The sequence below is a fragment of the Sarcophilus harrisii genome, chromosome 1, assembly GCF_902635505.1.
Source record: "Sarcophilus harrisii chromosome 1, mSarHar1.11, whole genome shotgun sequence".
Lineage (NCBI taxonomy): Eukaryota > Metazoa > Chordata > Mammalia > Dasyuromorphia > Dasyuridae > Sarcophilus > Sarcophilus harrisii.
Window position 1 is genome coordinate 85,372,252 of NC_045426.1, and position 20,797 is coordinate 85,393,048.

Below are 20,797 nucleotides of genomic sequence, written 5' to 3' on the forward strand. Positions count from 1 at the left end.
CTCTTTCCCTTCAGATTGTAGGCTCCTTGAGGGTAAGGGACCATTGTTGCCTGCCTTTAAGTGGCTAAGTGGCTGGAGTGTGGAGCCTGGAATCAGGAAAATCTGAGTTCAAAAGTGGTCTCAGATACTTACTAGCTGTGTGACTGGGCAAATCACTTTACACTGTTTGTCTCTATTTCCCCTCCTGCAAAATGAGCTAGAGAAGGAAAGGGCAAACCAAGAAACCTCCAAATAGGGTCATGATGAGTTGACACAAATGAAAGGACTTAATAGCAACATAGCCCCAGCATTTAACACATAGTAGAGGATAATAAATGCTTGTTAATTTGACTCATTAAGGAATCTTAGTGATGCTAGACTTCTTGGGAGATAGACTGGCTAATAACAGAAACTCCTTGATATGTTGTAGTTTTAATCTTTTAAGAACTACCCATCCCTTTCAACATTTCTTCTGGCTCCCTTGGAATTGTTTCTAAAATTAGCCTGTGTAAAAGCTTGGCTTAAAAAAATGCAAATTTTTCCTGACATTCTTTAATATTTAAGTGAATAGAACTCAAACATTATTTCAAGTTAGATATTAGTCTTAATTTCATTTCCTCTATAGTACATGGATTTATATATATAATACCCTTCCTAGGACATCTTTCAAGAAAGTTGCCTTGCCTACAGGAGAAATGAAAACACGAAGGAAAACAGAGCAAAGAAAGCCATCTTTTATTCCAACAATCTGTATTGTGCAGTCATAACTCATTCAGTATCTAAGCAACAAGGAACTGACCACAGAACATTTGTCTTTCCAAGCTTAATAGTCTCAAGCAGAGACAATAGCAGCTGCTCCAGCTGTTCACCTTACTTCCTTGGGAGATGACTTTGCAAAATGCTTTAGTTGGATCTTGGGTAAGAGCCTCTCTATAACCAATTAGCTACATAATTGCCTCAGTTCTTAATTCTGTTCTACTAATTGATTTCCTGGAACTTGAAAAAGCCAAGAAAATTAAATATAAATAGAACCTAAAGATTTTAGGTTCTAGGTTCAGAGATTTAATTACATATTCTAATGCCCTAAGCAAACCCCCAAAATGTAATCTGCGGTGAACAGAATCATAGAAGTCCTCAAAGCAATTTTTCAAATTTTGTCAAGAGAAAACTTGAACCTTAGATTAGAGTCTTGTTAGGGAGAGACCTTAGGACATGTTGTGGCTATTGTTAGGGAAGTCACCTAGAAATGAGAGTAATACATAGGGAGGAAGAATCAACTGATTCCTTTATATTTTAATTCCTCCTAACTAGTTACTAAGTTCAGTTTTCAATTTCAGAAGCATAAGTGTTTTCACCACTCTCTAAATTCTCTAAACTCTCTAAATTAGTCAAAGACCTTGTCACCTTAATAAAATACTATTGAAATTTCTAAAGAAAAAATGGCCATCTGATAATCTGCCCACTCACAATTCAAGCTTCTTCTAAATGGACCTGCCTCCCTTATTTGCTGAAATGGGGGACTCTAAGTGTTGAATATCATGTATACTGCCAGGCATGATTGAGGGGGAAGAGGTGGTTGTGTTAGACAGTTTTTTTTTTTTTAAAATTATTCCTTATGAAAGATCGTTTACTCTGTGGAGGGGAACAGAGAGAAATGTTTAGAAATGAAGGTAATGCCTTCTGAATCAAATTCTCCCTGTGCAACAAGAAACCTGTTCATTTCTGCACACATATATTGTATCTAGGATATACTATAACATATTTAACATGTATGAGACTGCCTGTCATCTAGGGGAGGGGGTGGAGAGAGGGAAGGGAAAAGTCGCAACAGAAGTGAGTGCAAGGGATAATGTAAAAAATTACCCATGCATATGTTCTGTCAATAAAAAGTTATAATTTAAAAAAAAAGAAATGAAGGTAATGAAAAGTAAAATATAGCTATAAATTTTTTTCAAGTTGCTTCCACCTGTTTCCTGCCCAATTCAGCCTTTGTAGGTATTCCCAATGAAGCTTCCCTCCTCAGTTCTGGTCTAGTCAGCCCAGCTCCAATTATCCTACATAGAAACCAGCCCAACTCGGTCCTATTGGCTTCTTAACCCATTGGATAATTGCATCAGTTTGTATTCTTTTAGCACACTCCAAGTTCCCAGAGATAAGCCATGTGTTTCAATGGGGTCATCATGTGAAGAACAACAAAGAAAAGAAGGCACTTCATGAATACTAACAAATAGGATGCAGTAAACCACAAACTAATGGGTCTTATGTTGGGGGGGAGGGCAGATATAACAAAATATAAACCTAAAGTAAAATAAATCTTTAAAGAAAAACTCATATATAGCTTATTAGGTTCTGTCTCCAAAATCATTTGTGGATATCTGCTGACAATACTGGAAACCTTTTTCTGACCTGCTGCCTATTGCTTTCTTTCCTGGGATCTGGGGTCCAGGATTAGCTTTCTTTTTTCTTCTTCTTTTTTCATTTTAATAGTATTTTATTTTGATTATGTGATGATCAACTGTGATGGATTTGACTCCTTTCTACAATGAGGTGATTGAGGCCAGTTCTAGTAGATTTGTGGTGGAGAGCATCTGAACCCAGAAAGGGAGCTGTAGGGACTGAGGGTGAATCACAACATAGTATTTTCACCTTTTTTTGTGTATGTGGTGATGGTTGCTTGTCTTTTTTTCTCTATTTTTTTCCCTTTTTGATCTGATTTGTCTTGTGCAGCATGATAAATATGGAAATATGTTTAGAACTGCACGTGTTTAAACTATATTGGATTACTTGCTGTCTAGGAGAGGAGGAAGTTGGGGGAGAGGGAGGAGAAAAGTGGAGAACTCAAGGTTTTGCAAGGATGAATATTGAAAACTATCTTTGCATGTATTCTGAAAAATAAAAAGATAATATTAAAATAGTATTTTATTTTTCTAATTAGATGTAAAGTTTTCAACATTCGTGTTTGTAAGATTTTGAGTTCCAAATTTTTTTTTCGTTCCTCTTTTATCTTCCTCCTCCTCAAGACAGCAAGCACTCTGATATGTTATATGTACAATTTAAAAAATTTTTTTAAGTTATACATGTAAAGTTTTTTACATATCTCAATATGAGTCATGTTGGGAGAGAAAAATCAGAACAAAAGGGAAAAACCACAAGAAAAAACAAGACAGTGAAAATAGTATGCTTCCATCTGTATCCAGTCTCCACAGTTCTTTCTCTGGATGCAGATGGCATTTTCTATCCTAAGTCTATTGGAATTGTCTTGGATCACTGTATTGCTGAGAAGAGCCAAGTCTATCATAGTTATTCAAAGGATTAGCTTTCTTATTCCATGCAAAGGGCTACATTAGAAACAATTTGGGATCATAAAAGTTGTGATCTGGAATCATTAGGAAGATCAAATGAAATAATATGGGTCAAGTACTTTGTAAATCATAAAGTGCTCTGTAATGTCAGCTGCTATAGCATTATGATCATAGAAGGAGAGCTGAAATAGATCTTTAAGGCCACTTGATCCAACTCCTTCCTTTTGCAGAGGAAGATACCCCTCAAGGACCAACCCCCACTACTCAGTTTTCAATGTAGGCTTAAAGTCCTCTTGCAGAGCTGGACCATGCTGCCTTCCTTAAGTTTAGGACAGAAAAATCATATAATACACAAACTTATTAGGTTAATATAGGTAAATGATATAAATGCAAACAAAAAGGATTTTGATAGATTTGTGATAGGACCATAGATGTTATCTTTCAATAAGATTGTGATAGGACCACAGATGTTATCTTTCAATAAGATTGATGTCAAAGAGACCAAACATATCCACCCATATCATGTCAAAATCCTGAGCTGATTGGACCGTTGGTTATCCATGATTCTACCCTCTACCACCATTCCCTGTCCCAGCCCTGCCATCTCCACTCTCCCCAGTTAGCATTTCGACATTTGCTATGTAAATAAGGGGTGTGCTTTTCTTACACAGATTGTTGATGTCTGTGCCTTTTAAACTAGATTTGGGAGTGATTGGATTTTTATTTTTTTTTTTTTGGGGGGGGGGTGGAGGATGGAGGAGGAATAAACCTAGGAGCTTGTGAGCATGCACACATCCCTACTGTATAGTCTTCAATCTCTTGGATTTCCTCAAGTCAAATATGGCTGCTTTTAACAATTGTTCTAACTCCACAGAAGGCTGAACAGATCCCGTACTGGTCCTGTTCCCTACCCTCTAGAATATTCTCAACCAGGGGATGGGTACCTTACCCCATCCCCATTGTCTTTTGATTACAGAAGTGGTTCCCCTCCCTTTCCTTGGCTCCCTTTATTTTGTAAAGTTGTACATGTTTTAAGTTTTAATTATCCTAAAAGAATATCTTTGAAGGTTTCCCCTAAGAGCTGAGTTCAGATATATTTGAGAAATATGAACTCCAGAGGCCTGAGCTCCTTTCCTTTAGAGATTTGTTTTCTCTCAGATGTATTGCTGGGAGCTCCATTTGTTCAAAGGCATTACCTAGCCTCTGTGGGTTGAGATTCCCCTAATAGCAAGGCCCTTGGAAGCAGCCTTAAACTGATACCCTCAGGCCTAGGTGCCCAGGGAATCAGTCATATTCATTACCTTTCCTACTACTTATTACAGTACAACAGTGGTTTCTATGGCCACTACAGAGGGCAATTCAAGTATGAATTAGCTCAGGAGTACCGTCTGGCAGCCAAGCCCCAGCCTCCAGCAGTGTTCCTACAAAGAATCAAGGTAAGAATTGGGGAGGACATCACTGACTATAAACCCTGGGCAGGATGAGGGACCAAAACAGGATCATTCCTTTTGCCTCTCAGTACTTTTTTTTAAATTCTTGATGCTGCACTCCCCAGCAGGTCCAGAAGTTCGGAGAAAAGAGTCATTTGTCCTCTTGGCCCTCCCCCAGAATGAACTACCCCTAACTTGAGGTAGTCTTTAAATTTTAAGAGATTAAAAACAAATAAAAAAATCAAAAACAAACTCTGAAAAGTCAACGATGGGAAAGAATTGCTCTCAGTTTAGAAGAATAAAAGAAGGGGGAAAGGGGTGCATAAGAGAACAGCAGGAGATCGGGAGGGAAGGATAAATAGGGGAATTTAGAAACAAAAATAATGTTTTTTTTTAAGCCAGCTGTCATAAAAACTGCATATCCAATACTCTTCCTGTTACTTATATATAGAGATGTCCATTTTAATTTGTGTGTTGAGTACAGAATAACAAAAGTTTTTATTTTGTTTGTAAAAGAATATTGGATTTAAAGTTAGGAGACCTGGATTCAAATCTTAGCTCTTCTGCTTCCTATCTGTGTGACCCTGAGCGAGTGACTTCCTCTCTCTGGGCCTTCAATCTGCCATTTGTATCATGAGAAGGTTGCTGGCCACATTATCTTAAAGGTCTCTTCCAGTTATAAGTCTTATGTGCAGTTGTCTCAGTCTGGGGGAAAGTGAGCTTCAGACAAGAATGGAATTACTCCTAGGTTACTAGGAGTCTAGGGAATGGGAAAGGGAGACAAGATGTGGTGCAATGGGAAGTCACTTCTCCTCTCTGGACTTCATTCATTTCTTATAACATGAAGAGGATAGATTAAGGTCCTTATAAATTCTAAGCCCAGTGGTCCAAAGGTTGTCAATTCTTAAGAGACTGGGAAGTCAGCTCTCTAAAAGAAAGTCAGGTCACACACTGCTCAAATCAAACGGATCCCTGTGGATCCAGGTATCTGAATTGTTTTTTCTTTTTCCTAGAGTGTCAATGGTGAGTGGAGTCTCTATTTATAAATCAGTCAACACTCATTGCTAGCTACATAATCAAATGCTCATCAAAAGGCAGTTTTGATATTAATTAATTGGAGTATATTATTTTGTTACTAATCATTAAATAACAAAAATATTATAGATTCATATTAAATAAATAATTAAATGGAGATATTAATTTCCTCAAATAGCAATGCCCAGGACAAAATGCTGAAGTATCGATGGAAGATGGGTTGGCCATGAGGAAGACTGAATATCACTAGGGTCATGTTCTCAGACCCCCAGTGATTGAGCCACCCCTTCCAGGAGGAGTCAGGTGGCAGTGGACAGACCAGTTCTTTAGACACTAGGCCATTGTATTCAGTCACTAAACTCAAAAGCTCATTTCTGATACGAAACTATACCAGAAAGTAGTTTCGTTTATTGGGGTTTTTTTTTTTTTATTGAATTTGACTGGGCAGTGGTAGGAGGAAATCTCAACACTTTTTTGGTTGAACAAGAGCTCTAGCTTTCTGGTAGCAAATCACTTTCTTCACAAATCAGACCAACAACAACGCTTCTTCAAGTTAGAGGCTACAGATGAAAAGTTGAGGCTCAGGTGAAGTCATTTGTCCAAGATTCCATGGGTAAGGTAGGTTTTTGTGAAGTGAGATTTGAGTACAAATTTTAATTAGAAATTCAATATACCATTCTATCTTCCCTAGTACATAATTCTTCCTAGTCTAGCACAAATGCCATAATCTTAGAAGACATTCCTAGCAGAGGCTTCCATGTTCTCAACAGGCCTTGAAAGACTGGCTTTCTCGGTTTCTAGAATCTCATACTCTCCCTCTATACTCAGGACAAATAATTTCTCTCTGAAAGCCAATAGTAAGATGATTTTCAGTTCTCAGAATTATTAGCAAAGGTTTTAGTAAGAGCTAGCTGGTGACCATTTCCCAAAGAGTTGATGGTGGAATTGAAGCAATCTGGGAAGAACAAGTCATTTCCTTGGATAATCTTACCTAGATGTACCAGCCCTGAGCAGAAAGTTATACAAGGTAAGAAAGATCATAAAAGAACCCATATCCAAGAAGTGCCCAATGTAACTACAATTCCCAACTAAAAATATCCCTTTGGACTGGGGAAAAGAATATTTACTATAATTGTAACATAAACTTGAAACCACTGAAAAATCAAGAGAGCTAATATGATACACTCTTAATTAATTTACCTAATAATAGATAATATATGTATGGTGAGTTAAAGCTGGCAAAGCAGCTGACATATGTCATCTCAACGGATCCTCAAAACAATCCTATTAGGCAGGTACTATAGGTATTTTTATCCACATTTTACAGATGAGGAAACTGAGACCTGGAGAGGACAGGGTGGTGCCCACAATTACATAACCAGTCAGTGTAAGAGATCTTTCTTTGCTCCACCTTCAGCATTTTTTTCATTGTACCATAAAGCCCCGGAGGAGTGCTCAGGTATTGGGTTCTAATGACAAATTTCATATTCTGGTTAAATAAGGATGAAAAGCAAACTCTTGTTTTAATTCTTGTTTTTGAGACCCTTTCTAAAATGTCTAAATTCACTTGCCTGATTTAGTAAGGAAAATCTGGTGAAAACCAGTGTAGTATCTGATTTTTTGATAATTGATGTGATCACCTGAGGATAATCATTAATGGTGTATAATTCTATAACTGTAAATGAAGGAACTGTTGGGCATTGTTATGCCCAACGTTCACCACTGGCCAGTATTTTTTTTTTTAAGTAACACTATGCATGAAACTCTGTGATTTCATCAGTCAATACTCCTTTCTTTGTTGTACTTTGAAAACTTTGTTACTTGGGAGGCTACTTTCTGGTGATGGGCCTTTCCAAACTGAAGTGGAGTCATACTCATATGACAAATATACAGATCATTCTCAGGCCTATATTTGAAGTGTTTAGTATGGTGGAGGCTCAGTGGAGAGAGCCTTCAAGTACCCAGAGTCACTTTCCTGCTACAATCAGACTTTGGAGGGCTCTAATCATAATATGTTTGCAATAAAGAAAAAGGAATAAAAAACCCTCTCCATGTTGGAGACAGAGGTGCAAAGTGGCTTAACAATAAGTACTTCCTGTTAGTCACTGTGGTGATTGATGGAAATACAAAGACAAAAATGAAAGCATCTGCCCTCAAGTGCTTACATTTTATTGACAACACATATAAATAGATATATATAAATATGAGGCAAATTTGGGAGGCAAGGACTTAGTCACTTGAGAGAAAAGATAAGGCCTCTTGTAGATGGAGCTATTTGTACTGTGCTCTGAAGGAAACTTAGGAGTGCATGCTAGGATTAGGAGACAGCCAATGAAAAGGCAAAGGGGTCCTGTAAGGGAAGCCCAGGGAAGCTACTTTGGAGACCATAATGCAGCATGGAGGAAGAATATGAGATATATGTGTGTGCATGTATATATGTGCACATAAATACTCACGTGTATACATACATATACATATACAGATAGGGTGGGTCTGGAAAGGTAAATGGAAGCCATGTTGTGAAAGACTTTGAATACCCCATCAAGGAGGATTGTATTTGATCTAAGAGCGTACTGAGGAGCCTCTGTACTTTACTAATGCAGGGAGTGACCTAGACTATTACATCACTTTGGCAATGTGTGGAGAACAGATTAGGAAGGGGAAAGACAAGACAAGGAGACGGACTAGCTTCTCGCTAGGGTTGAACTAGGATGCTGCTCAGTGAGTGGAAAGCAGACATATGCAAGAGATGCTGTAGAGACAGAACTGACAAAACTTGACCACTGGTTGGATATGTAAGGTGAGGGAAAGTGGGTGACACCAAAGTTGCAAATCTAAAGGAGCAAACAGGCTGGTCAGAAGGAAAGATGAGTTGTGCTTTACATGTGTTTGGGATACTCAGTTCAAAATATCCAATAGGCAGTTCTGATGATGTAGGACTGGGGCTTGGGAGAGAGACTAGGGTAGGATATATACATCAGGGAGTAATCTATGGAGAGATGATTGAACTCATGGGTCCCATAGTGAATGGATAGAAAGAGGGCCCAGAACCTTGGTTCACACACACCAGACTTAAAAGAATGAAGTATATGGATGATGCTAATCTTGATTTCATTATTACAGAATTCTGCTCTCGATTTCCCAATTAATGAGTCTGATGTATTAATTTCTGAAAACTACTATCTAAATGGTGGAGTGAGAGCAGCTAGGTAGGACAAGGGTTAGAGCATCAGCCCTAAAGGGAGGATCAGACACCTGATCCTTACTATGTGACCCTGGCAAGTCACTTAATCCCAACTGCCATACACACACAAAAAAAGAAAACCAATAGATTCCTTGAACAGTATGAAACATTAGTGTGGAAGGAGGGCAGTAGGGGTAGACACATCAGTAAGAACCATCTGCATTTTCACTGAATTGAACAGCCAGTTCCAAGTAGGCAAATACATTCAAGATCAAAATTGTTGAATATAGATTTAGAGCAAACAAAGTTGGATGTTCCAAACTTCTAACCTTAATTTTGTATTATGGGATGTTTTGTTGCCCTCTGTTCAAATGGTATTTTTGTTGAATATCTGGGGAAAAGAGTGTTATGTCAAACAGTATGATGTAGTGAACAAAGCCCCTAGTTGGGAATTAGGAGACCTGGATTCTACTTGCCCTCTGCTCAGCCATTCTTCCTTTCTCTGAGCTTTCATGGCAGTTGACAACGTCCAAGATTATAGTCACTGGTCACATTGGAGGAGGAAGGTGGCTTCTAGATATCAAGAAGGGCAACTGCTTCATCTCATTAGACATGCCTCCAATCTAAGAGTATGAATCCCTTCTGAAAATATTCCTGAAGATGTCGACCTTTATTCCTGGCATATGAATTCTCATAACCCTCAGGATCAGAGAGTAGCCTTTCCCAAACTTTTCCCAATGTAAGGAATCTATATAATTTTGAAGTCTGAAGCGGCCCTTTCTCCCCTTACTTTTCTTATTTGCCTTTCTCTAAAAGTTGGCTGCAATCAATTCTTTTCCTGAAAAATTTGGGATAGTTGGGTGTTCTTGTATTATGGTATCATTAAAAAGTAGGAGAGGGGCAGCTAGGTGGTGCAGGGGATAGAGCACCAGCCCTAAAGTCAGGAGGACCCTGAATTCAAATCTGGTCTCAGACACTCAAACCATCCTAGCTGTATGACCTTGGGCAAATCACTTAATCCAATTGCCTCTGCAAAAAGAAAAAAAAGTAGGGGGAGAGAAGTGTTCCTCCATCTCATGCCATTTTTAAATTTTCTTTCAAGGAACCACCAAATAAACATTTATTCTCCAAACATGACAATCGTGGTGTCTTTGATACAGTGAGTGTTGGAGGGTGAGGTGGGAAGGGTAGCTTCTTAGATCATTCCAGTTCTATCTAGCTCCTATCACTTTGTCCACAGCAGGGTCATAGAGGGTTCATTAGGTGGGACGGTCCAACCCTCTTGTTCCTTTACTCTAAATCAGCCTTTGAACCAATTAGGAGACTGCCTCTGTAGTGGAATTTTATAGAGGCACTGGAAAGGCTCTGGTATCCTGCCAAAATATTCCTCTGCCTGACACCATAGTTGATGCCTTAATAGGCTGACTTATTAAAAATGCAAGTACTTTTGAAAGAGTTACACTTTAAGTGTTATCAATCATTCATGTCTTAGAATAAATCTAAGAGCAAAGACTGAAAGGTGGACAGGAAAACAGGAAGGCATTAAGAGATGAGAAAAAAGGAAGCCACATAGGGGACTATGGCAGATAAATAGTTTTGTTAGGAATGGGATGCGCCTGTGTCCCTTGGGGATACAAAGCCAAGCTTTGCATCACTTGAGCAAGCTAGGCAGAGTTGACAAGATCAGCAAAACAGTAGGGCAGGGAAAGGCAAGGCCCCAGGGAGGGTGCTCTGAGCCTGGGATCAACAAGGCCCCAGGGAGGGTAGCTCTGGGCCTGGGATCAATGAGTTTGTGACCCTCTCTTCTGTTATAATAGGGAATAGGGAAAAAGAAGGCTTGGGAGAAACTCAAGAAGAAATGCAATGTTCTCAACTGGTCTTGTGATGATGAAGCACAGAAACCCCTTGTTACCAGTTACCAGAAACACTACTCCCTGAAGGAGTCAGGTGACACAGAGGGGCCAATTTTTCAGCCACTAGTCCACTATTTTCAGTCCGGATCCCCAGAGTGCATGAACTTCAATCGAATACCTAGCACCACTTACCAGCACAACTTCGGCCTTCACCTTGTAAACCAGGTGCCAGATGAGAAGATTAACAAGGAAGTTTCTGAGACCAAGGAAAAACTGGCCATTTCTCAGCTTTGTGAAACCAAAGAAAAACTGGGGATGTCTCCTTGCCCTGCCCCGAGCTCTCTCCCCGAATCTTTGCCAGACCTTCCTTTAACAACAACCAATCGTAAGAAAACAGAGCCCCTCCTGCACCTCACTGTGTCTGACTGTTTATGTTGGCTTGATCCATTAAAGAAAGTACATTAGTCCTTGTTCTTTGCCATAGCACTTTGCACGCCGGCCTGTTTTCCCTTCTTTTCTAGCCAGATCTTTCAAAAGAACTAGAGGTTTTTAGCTGCAGAAAACATACTTTGAAGCCTACCATGTTCTACCCTAGAATCCATGGGTGACACTTCCAGAGGCAGACTTCATCTCCGTGTCAGGAAATACTTAGAACAATTAGAGCTATCCCAGAACAGACTTGGGCTGCCTCAGGAGGTGTAATGGGTTTCCCATCACTCAGGATCTTCAAGAAGAGAGACGGGGGGATGTTACAAAAGAGTCCTGAATGTTCATTCTCCGAGGTCTCTCCCAAATCCAAAGCCCAGTGGGCCCAGCACAAGCTCCCCACACCCAAGCCCCGCTGCTATCCCAGTGCCTGAGAGTCACACTGTGGCCCAGTCAGCTTTGGTAGGACACTCCTTTAGAAATGTCAGATCCATACCTGACCCATGGAAAGGGGAGCTGGGCCCTAAGGGAAAAGCGGAGCTGAGGGCTGGGGGGAATGAGCCCTTCTCAGGAGGCAGCATGACTTAGGCAGGGTTAGGCCCAGACACCCACCCCTAAATGAAGGAGTGTGCCATGGTACAGATGCGGTATTCAGGGAAGAGGCAGTGGGCACTGCAACGAGCTAACAAAGGACACCCAGCACCAGCTGTGCTATGGTGGTGCTTCCCATCACTCTGCCCCTGTCTCCCCATGACCCAGCTGCAGGAAGAGCAGAATTTTCAAACCACATTCAGGAAAAATGGAGATTGAGGGAAAGACAGGAAAAATATCTTTCTCAGGGAGGACCAGGCCGCCTTTGTGGGTTAGACCTTCAACCTCTGCGCTTTGGGAGAAGACAGGATAAAGGGCGGAGCTCCAGATCAGACACTAGACTGTGGACACACATAAACAGGACAAGGTAGGAAGAGCACTGTTTTCTAAGCAGGGACTACTCTTGCTCGGCACCCACAGCTTCCTTAAGGTCTCTCTAGACCTCCAAACTGTCCGACACATGAAGGACTGCTGTACCCTCCCAAAAAGCTTTTCCACCCATGTCCTCATGGGCCCTCATAAACACTTACACGGTAGAAAGGGAAGTACTTATCCCCATCTGACAGAAGAGGAAACTGAGCATCTAAAAGGTTGGTGCTCCAGGTCTTCTCAAACTCCAGCCTTTATAAAAGACATGGTAAAAGAACCTCATGAGACCCATGGGCCGGCGACAGCAGTGTGAGAAGGCACATCTCGGCCTCTGGTCAACCTGCTGTCTTACTGAGACCTGCTCATTCCCTCTCCAGCCTGCTTGAGGAGTCCCTGGCTCAGAACAGAACATCAGGGAGACATACTGCGCTACTCACAGAGGACACAAGACTTGAATCCTCAAGAAAAAGGAAAGAGGTTTCTGGTTCAAGTTGAACTTCCCCACGCCCCTCCTCCCCCCCAGCCCTGGGGAAAGAATATGGCAGAGTTCGCAGAGAAATCACTACCACCAGGCATTTCAGTACATCTTACTTCATGTGATGACAGCTTTGAGCCTCACAACAGCCCTGTGAGGTAGGGCAGGTTATTACAGATCCCCATTTTATAGATGGGGAAGCCGAGGCACGACGAGCTGACGTGACTTGCCCAAAGTCTACCAACTACTACTGGTGGAACAGGGAACGGTAACCAATGCCTCTTAATCAGTGCACTTCCCTCGAGTCCCTCTTCTCTTCACCTTCCCCCAATACCATCGAGGAGGGTCTTTGGCCAGGATAAAACTCAGCTCTCCTGGACCTCAGACCACCTCCACCAAACCACACCCTCTCTGTTCCCACTGAGTATTGTGTGTTTACAGTTGTGTGTTGACAGTGAAGGCCAGCTTTATGCAGGAGGTGCAGGTGTGGAGGCTGCCTCCTTTTAGGCACTGAACTAGGGAGGAGTTCCTGTTGGGTACTCTGGGCTATACCTGACCCTCGCTCAGCTTAGGCCCACAGGATGGCGCAGCTCCTGAGGGCCACAGCAACTCCCTGCCATGACTAAACTGGGTCTGGGGGCCACAGTGGGGAAGGGCAAAGGGGGTGTGAGGATCTGGGGAGAAAACTCTTGGTCTCCTACTCCTAGAAAATTTGGAACCCGCAAGCCCTGGAGCTCAAGACGTGTTAATACCAAGAAGAGCTCAGTGTCTGGGGAACCAGTTGGACTTTCCCTTACCTCCTCCCTACCCACCCTACACTCTTAGGATGGCAGTGGGCACTCACCACTGGGCCACCCCTTTGGCTGTTTGTGTATCCCCAAGGTTCAGCTCTTGCTGAGGGGCTGCTCTGCATCTCCGTGCTACTCCCTACTTCAGAAAGCCAAAGTTTGTTCTAAACATGGACAGGAAAATAGCATCGCCGAGCCAAGGGTGGCAATACGCTCTTCCCCCTTTCCCACCCGATTTCTGCAGAAACCGCCTTCATAAGTCTTTGGTGGGCAGATCTGATCAGGTGGATCGGGCCAGTCTTCAGACTCCATCCCGTAGGCACAAAGCCTCCACAGCTCCACTGGGGCCCTGGGCCACTCCACCAATGACAAAAAGCTGTTGCCCAGCCTGGAGACTGGAACAGGAACATCGAGCGGTCGGCATCGAGGGCAGTGCCTCCCATTTCCTTCTTGCCAGGCTGAAGCCTTCTACAGAGCCCAGGGGACATGGCTGGTTGCCTTTGAGAGGAAAGACCCAATGTGATGATTAGAGCCTGAACTGTGGGCCAAGGGTAGCCCTGGAAGGCCAGAACCCTGAACCCAGTCAAAGAAAGAGCAGTGTCTGCCCACAGGTCATCCAGACCAAGCCTCTTGTTTTGTAACTACTTTATTTCACATTTACAAAGTATTTTTCTCAACAACTTTGTTGAGATAAGCAATGATTATACTGTTAGCCCTGATTTACAGAGTAAAATGAGCCTTGGTGAGGGTCTTGTTCATTGTTGCCCTGAGAACCTACGTCTCCTGGCTCCTGATCCTGTGATTTTTCTACTGTACTGTCCTCTAATTCCACACCCAGAGGGGCTTTGCAGCTTTAATGCTGCAAAGTATATTCAGTTCCTTCAACAGATACCTCTTTTTAAAACTTTTTACTATAGCAAAGATCCCTAAGAAAATATACTTGATATTTGAGTTTTCAAAAGGCACCATCTATTATATTATTCTCAAATTCTCTGTAAAGTAGGTAAGGCAATTACCCACACATAAAGTGAAGTCTCATTAAATGTATACATATACCAAAGGACCCCAAGAAAATGGAAGAGACAGTATCTGATCTGCAAATGTAATCACACTGACTCAGATGTAATCACACTGAATCACCCAGTAGTCATTGTTCCCCCAATCTCTCCCTCTCCCCACCCCAAGCCTTAGACACAGGACAAAGGGAGCCAGGGCACTCAGGATACTTACCAAGGCCTCCCACCGCCACGACTCGGCCCCCAAGGTAGCCAGTCACAAAGTCTGCCCTTTTTTCTCTCATTCGAAGAGAACGAGGAAGCTTTGTCCAGGCACCTGCAGGAGACACACAACAGTTCCTCTGCACTACCAATCAGACTGACCTCTTAAACTACTGCTTTGGTACCCAAATGAGAAATGAAATGGACCCGAAGTCTGAGTTTGGGGCCTCATCTAAACAGAAATGCCCATGCCTTCTAGCTACGGGAAAAAAATCAGTCTGGGCCCTCAGACTCTCAGCCCTCAAGTGATCTGACACTCACCCTGCTCAGAGTTAAACATTTCCACAGTGTTTACAAAGTGTGGGCGAGAATAGAAGTTGTGGGGTCCAGGCTGCTGCAGGCCCCCCAGGCTAAAGAAGCTGCCCTCTGCCATGGCACAGCTGGCAAAGGCCCGTCGGCTGGGCACACTCGGGTACCGAGTCCAAGTCTGCATCTCAACATCAAAGACTTCAAAGGCAGTCACAGGCAACTTCCCCTGGCGGCCCCCTGGGAGAGAAAGGGAAAAGAATCGAGTCACTAAGGCATCCCTCCCTTCTCAGCCTCCCTCATAACGCTTGTGAGGGCAGTCACAAACTGTCCTGTGGCCATAAACTGGTTCCTAACCCTAATCACAAAACCTTCAAGCTTAGGTCTGGAGCCACTTACCCAGAACAAAGATCTTATTCCCCTGAAGGAAAGTGGAAGCCCCATAGCAGGGTGTGGGCATGGAGGGCAAGGAGAGCCATCGGTCCCTGGAAGGTTCATACATCCTCACCAGCGCTTGTGGGGCCGTGTCTGAACCCATCCCTCCTAGAGCGTACACCACACCATCTGCGGAGAGAGGGCCGCTTCAGCCTTTAAATTCATGGAGGTAAGCTTGCCTAGCTGGACCAACTGTTCTGGGCCAGGACAACCTTTGGCAACCACTTTGGTCAGCCTGTAACTCACCACAAAGCCAAAAAAGTACTTTGGGCCAGAGGCACCACAGCTGGTAGAGCGATGGGAGATAGACCTGAGCAGCAGGAGGTTGTCAGGGGCTGATTCCTACTCCATTCCCTCCCCCTTCCTGTTGAGCCTGAGATCTATCCCTGCCCCCACAGGAATGGGGAGGGGGATCCCCGCTGTTATCTGCTCCCTGGGCCACTAACCCACACCCCCCCCCTTGGTTCTCTCAGTCGGGAAGAGCACAAAGCGGGGGATCTAATTATAATAGCTGGCACAGTCTCCCTGGAGACGCCATAGCAACCAGTCTAGCATCAAAGCCTGTAGTCAGTCAGATTCATAGCCCAGGGGCCTCCCCAACCCCAGGGCATACTTAAGTGTGGGTAGAAACATTTGAGTAAGTGGGGGACTCAGTCTGGGGCAGGAGGATTTTAAATGAATTAAAGAGAGATGAGAGAGATTGGGTTCACTTTAGCAAAGAGGATTCTGATGAAGAAAGGTCATGAGGAAAGAGATCACTTAGTAGGGGGAAGTGGTTATGATTAAATTGGAGGCTCAACCTGGGGATGGGATGCTCAATGTATGATGTGGGGAAGAGGTCAGTGAAGGGTTTCAGTTTAGAGGTGAAGTCAGGAAGGGGAGAACAAAGTGGAGTACTTGGAGGTTTCTCTGTTTGGATTACAGGATCCAATTTAAATAGAAAGAATAAAACATCTGTGGGTTGCACCTTAATACACTTATCAGACTAAGGAGTAAGGAGAGAATTCCTGGATGCCTCCATTTTCCATAGCAGCCCTAGCCCTAGTTAAGCAGGGACGATTTCCTGGACTCCCTTTGGAAAGAGATTTCTGGTGTGTGTGTGTGTGTGTGTGTGTGAGTGAGAGTGAGTGAGAAAGAGAGAGAGAGAGAGAGACAGAGAGAGACAGAGAGAGAGAAGGGGTCAGGTATCTGCATCATAGGGAACACCGCAGTCATTAAAAAGAATCATACAGGTGCTCTCATGATAATCACCAGGAGACCTAGAGCTCTGGTTTCTAGTCAGAACTTCTATCTAGCCAATTCTTCCCAGCCTCCTTCTTCTTTCTTGCTTCTCTTAATGGAAGGAAGAGGGAATGGATATCATCAGGTAGGCAGGAGGTCTTCCAATTCCATTAGTCAAGGTTTTAGACAGGAATCTTCCACTTAGCCCATCTTCACATTTTTTCCCCTCCCTCCCAGCCTATTTATAACTGTGGGAGCCACCGCTGTCTGCATTCCCAGCCCTTATGTCTCCCAGGATGAGTAATAAAGGTTTGGGTTTTCTTTGGGGGGGGGAGGGAAGAAATGCAGACTCAAGCCAATGTCCTCCAAGAAGCCCCCCCTCCTTCCTTCCCTTGAATGGAAGGACTGCTCTCCTTGAAACTGATCTGACCTCCTAATCCCCCAGAAATGGCTAGGATCCTCTCTCCCCACCTTCAGACAGCTCCTGACAGGGCTGTGTAGACCAAAGCTGTGGGCTAAGAGTGTGGGTGGTAGCAGTGGGGTTTGAGGATATTTGATAGGGGTACAGCTATAGTCCAGTTCCCTGCATCTGGTGTAAGTTCTCTCTCACATGAGGGTTTAGCAGTTTAAGAGTTCCAGACTTTTTTCTCCTTATTCCCTTTGATATTCTCTTTAAGTTTCAGTTACACTGGAATGTTGTTCTCCACATTCAGAATGCTTTTTTAAAAAAATCTATTAAAATTCTTCAAGACTCAAGTATCGTCTACCTTCCTTAAGAAACCTTTGCCTCATATAATCCTCCCTTTTATAACACTTAGTTGGACACACGTCATCCCCTAGTATAAACTACAAGCTTCTTGAGGTTAGGGACAATGCCATTTTCCTCATTAGCAGCTTCAAGACTCTTGATTATAGTAGGATCTTTATCATAGTAGTTACTAATTTTAATAAGAAGCTCAAAATGTGTCTCTTGGGAATAAAGGCGGTGGGGTGGGGGCAAAGAGAGTCTGGGCCTATGCAGTGTGCTAGGAAAGAGAAAACCTTGGGAAGAGGGGTTGGAGAGAGGCTCCTCCTCCTTGGGATCTACTGGGAAACTAAGTTGTAGGTTGATTAGGGTGCTCAGCTCTGAGAAGTTCCCTGTTTCTCCTTAAAGAGCCTCTCAGAGTTACTCTCCTTTAATGACTGATTGAGATTTAGAAGGAGTCTTAGTTCTTATCTAGTCTGACCCCTTCCAGAGAAAGGAAGTCGCCTGAATGTTGGAATGGAAAAGTGACTTCCTTTTCCAAGGACAAATAAGCATTAATTGGCAGAGGAGGGATTGAAACCCATATTTATTGACTCTTAAATTTGGGCCTTCTTTAAGATAACCTACTGCCACCAGGTTACTCTATGCTTGACACCCGTGATTTTCAAATCCAAAGGTAAATTCTATCTCCCTCTCCCATCTTCAAATCCAAAGGTCACAGTCTATCTCCCTTGGAGGCCCCCCGCAGGCCTTTCACTCTTTCTCCAGGATCCCGTAACTGCCCCCAGATCACCCCTCCCACACCAAGCTCCTGCTCACCCCTCTCCAAGGCCGAGATGCCCATGGCTGGCTGTGTCAGAGCAGCTCGCGGCTCCCAGCGGCCTTCATCCAGGTGGTAAGCCTCCACAGAAGCCAGGGGGCTCTGCCCGGCATCCATGCCCCCAATCACCAAGACCTGCTTGCCTAGGGCTACTGCAGCTGCACCAGCTCGGGGAGTGGGGAGCGGGGGCAGTGACAGCCACTTGTGGGAAGCTACATCGAGTAATTCGGCTGTGCCCAGAGGCAGCCCTGCCCGGCTGCACCCACCCAGCACAAAGAGGTGCCCATCCTGGTAGGCGGGTGTACAATACACCCGACACGTAGGCATGGCCGGGAACACATGCCAAACAAAGGTGCGGGCACCACTGGTGGCCATCCTGGCTGCTCACTTGGGGGGCGCTCCAAGCGGCTGCTGGCCCTGGGCCATGACCCAGTCAGTCTCCCCCGGCCCTTCCCCTCTCCTAGTCTTCGGATAAGTGGTGCTCCTTTAAGGGAAGGACGGAGAAGACTGGAGCTCGCAGGGGCTAACAGAAAAGCATCGTCTGCAGCCTCCAAGGCTGAGGCTGGGAACGAGACATGAGTCTGTCTGTCTGCGGCTTTCTGTCCTGCTCTCCAAGGGCAGAGCCCCGCGGGATGCTGGGGAGGACCGAATGGGAAAGGCTGCCCCTTTACCTGGAAAGGAATCACAGCACAGTAAGGATCAGAAAGCATCCTGGGTAGACCAGCCGGCCCATTTCACAGACGAAGAGACCGGGGTGCACAGCAGGGACGCGGTCTGTCCGGCCACACAGCCGCTGGTGACAGCGCTCCGACCAGCACCTGGGGGACCCGGCTCCCGGTCCGGGGCTTTGCCCGCCCCCCAAGCCCGGCGGAAAGGGGCAGGGAGAGAGAAGCCGAGGGCTGACGAGGGGCCGGACCAGAAGAGACTGGCCGGCGCCTGCCCGGGGGAATGGGGATGGCCTTGGGACCTCTGCCAGGGCGCTGGCGGTCCGGGGGTCCGGGCAGGAGTACGCCCCGCGCGGCGCCCCTCCTCATCGGAAGCTCCCCGGGTCCGCTTGGACGCGCTCTGCCCCAAACTTCCCGTCCCGCCGCGGGCTCCTGCGCCTGCCAAACCGCGCAGTCCCGGGCCGGGCGGCGCCAGGCCGGGAGGCGGCCCCGGCTCCTTGCCCCAAGGGGCCTCCCCGAGGCGGCACTCACCCAAGGCTCCCAGCCCGGCAGCGCGACGCGGGGGCCGGGCCCGGCGGGCACTCACCGCGCCGGCCCGGGCTCCAGCTGCGGCCGCCGGCTCTCCTCGGCACCAGCCAGCAGCCCCGAGCCGTTCGGGAAGGGGAGGGAGAGGACGGAGCGGGGGGAGGGGCCGGGGACGGACACGCCCCCTCCCCAATCTTCGCCGGCGGGGGGAAAGCCACCGGGCTCCTTAACCCTTCGTCTCCCGCACGCAAGGCCGGGGAGGGGGCGCGGCTCCGGCCAGCCGCCGGAGAAGTCGGGGAGGCGCCAGAGGGGCTGCGGTGCAGGAGCGAGGCCGGACGCCGGGCTTTCTTCTCCGCCCCTTCCTTGCTCAGTCCGGACAAACGCCGGACCCCAGGCGGGGGGGAGGGGGGGAGGGGAAGGAAAGCGGGAAGGTGGCGTTGCGCCCCCTTGCGACGGCACCGCTGCGCCGCAGCTGGGCGGCCGGGGCTGCCCCGGTGGGAGGGATAGCGATGAAAGGGAAGGGCTCCGAGGCAACGCGCCGCAGAGATGCGAGCGAAACGATTTCCTGCGCCCACCCGCCCGAGGTGTGTCCTGGTTCTCTCGTTACAGGGCGGGAAACTGGGGTCCGGAGAAAGGCCGTCCCAGCGCCGGAAAGTGGCCCGGCCAGGCACGGTCCCCGCGCTCTCCAGTCCTGCCCGGCCGGCCTCCGCTGGGCGCCTCGCGGGACTTCCATCCCCCCCGCCCCGCGCCTTCTCACCCGAGCTTCTAGGAATTCCTTCTTCCTTCGCGGCTCGGCCCCAGTCCCATCGCCCAGAGACTTCCCTGCGCCCCCAGGGCGAGCGTTTGTCTGAACCTAGGACTCGGTGTCGGGAGCTGAGCAGAAAGGGAGCTCCGTCCATCAATGCGGACAGAATCCAGTCTGCAGTCTGCCATTGCTGGCTGCGGCACCAGCCCGCTGAGAAGTGTCCCACCGTGTCCGAGGCCAGCTCTCTGACTACTCCCCGAGGCTGACCACCCTCGTTCCCATCATCCTGTCCTTGTTTTTAAGTACTTCGTTACAACCCCGCCCTCGGCCCCCAAAACAATGTAAACGTGCCTGGGCCCCCCTACCCTGCGGCACAATGCCTGGCGCGTGAAGCGATGCTTGGTTTGCAATTGCAAGGTCTCTCCTGACTTCCTGAACTCGCTCACCCACCCGCACGGATCCCCCACCCCAACCTCCCGCCCCAAACCCCAGCAGGCTTTGAAGCGGATATAACCCTCCCATTACAGGGACTTCTTTCTCCCCAAAGCGGTCTGTCCGCTACCAGTCTCCCACAAAAAAAAAAAAAAAAAAAAAAAAACTTGGCGCGGGGAGAGAGGGGGCGTTTTGGGACTCCACCTCCTCCACCTTGGGGATTCGTTTTCCCATAGTTACACACTTTTCCAAAA

The 20,797-nt window shown here is 46.0% G+C and overlaps 2 protein-coding genes across 5 annotated transcripts; one reads left to right on the forward strand and one right to left on the reverse strand.

The window, feature by feature from the left end:
* Positions 1-753: 753 nt before the first annotated feature.
* On the forward strand, positions 754-11,269 carry C1H3orf84 (chromosome 1 C3orf84 homolog). 2 transcript variants are annotated; one of them, XM_012543470.2, is made up of 4 exons: positions 757-897; positions 4,604-4,717; positions 10,033-10,089; positions 10,748-11,269. In XM_012543470.2, exons 1-4 carry the CDS (start codon positions 865-867, stop codon positions 11,246-11,248), a joined length of 705 nt encoding a protein of 234 aa, XP_012398924.1. In that variant the 5' UTR covers positions 757-864; the 3' UTR covers positions 11,249-11,269. The 2 variants fall into 2 exon arrangements, with proteins under 2 accessions (XP_031815205.1, XP_012398924.1); XM_031959345.1 differs by lacking the exon at positions 10,033-10,089 and having other exon boundaries at positions 754-897.
* Positions 11,270-11,338: 69 nt separating this feature from the next.
* Positions 11,339-20,204, reverse strand: KLHDC8B (kelch domain containing 8B). 3 transcript variants are annotated; one of them, XM_031959322.1, is made up of 6 exons: positions 20,124-20,204; positions 18,176-18,847; positions 15,355-15,519; positions 14,971-15,195; positions 14,663-14,764; positions 11,339-13,930 (listed from the first exon to the last, which is right to left on the reverse strand). In XM_031959322.1, the coding sequence occupies exons 2-6, from the start codon at positions 18,549-18,551 to the stop codon at positions 13,734-13,736; spliced, it is 1,065 nt and encodes a 354-aa protein (XP_031815182.1). In that variant the 5' UTR covers positions 18,552-18,847; positions 20,124-20,204; the 3' UTR covers positions 11,339-13,733. The 3 variants fall into 3 exon arrangements, with proteins under 3 accessions (XP_031815182.1, XP_031815174.1, XP_031815190.1); XM_031959314.1 differs by lacking the exon at positions 20,124-20,204 and adding an exon at positions 19,373-20,092; XM_031959330.1 differs by lacking the exons at positions 15,355-15,519; positions 20,124-20,204 and adding an exon at positions 19,373-20,095.
* Positions 20,205-20,797: the final 593 nt, after the last annotated feature.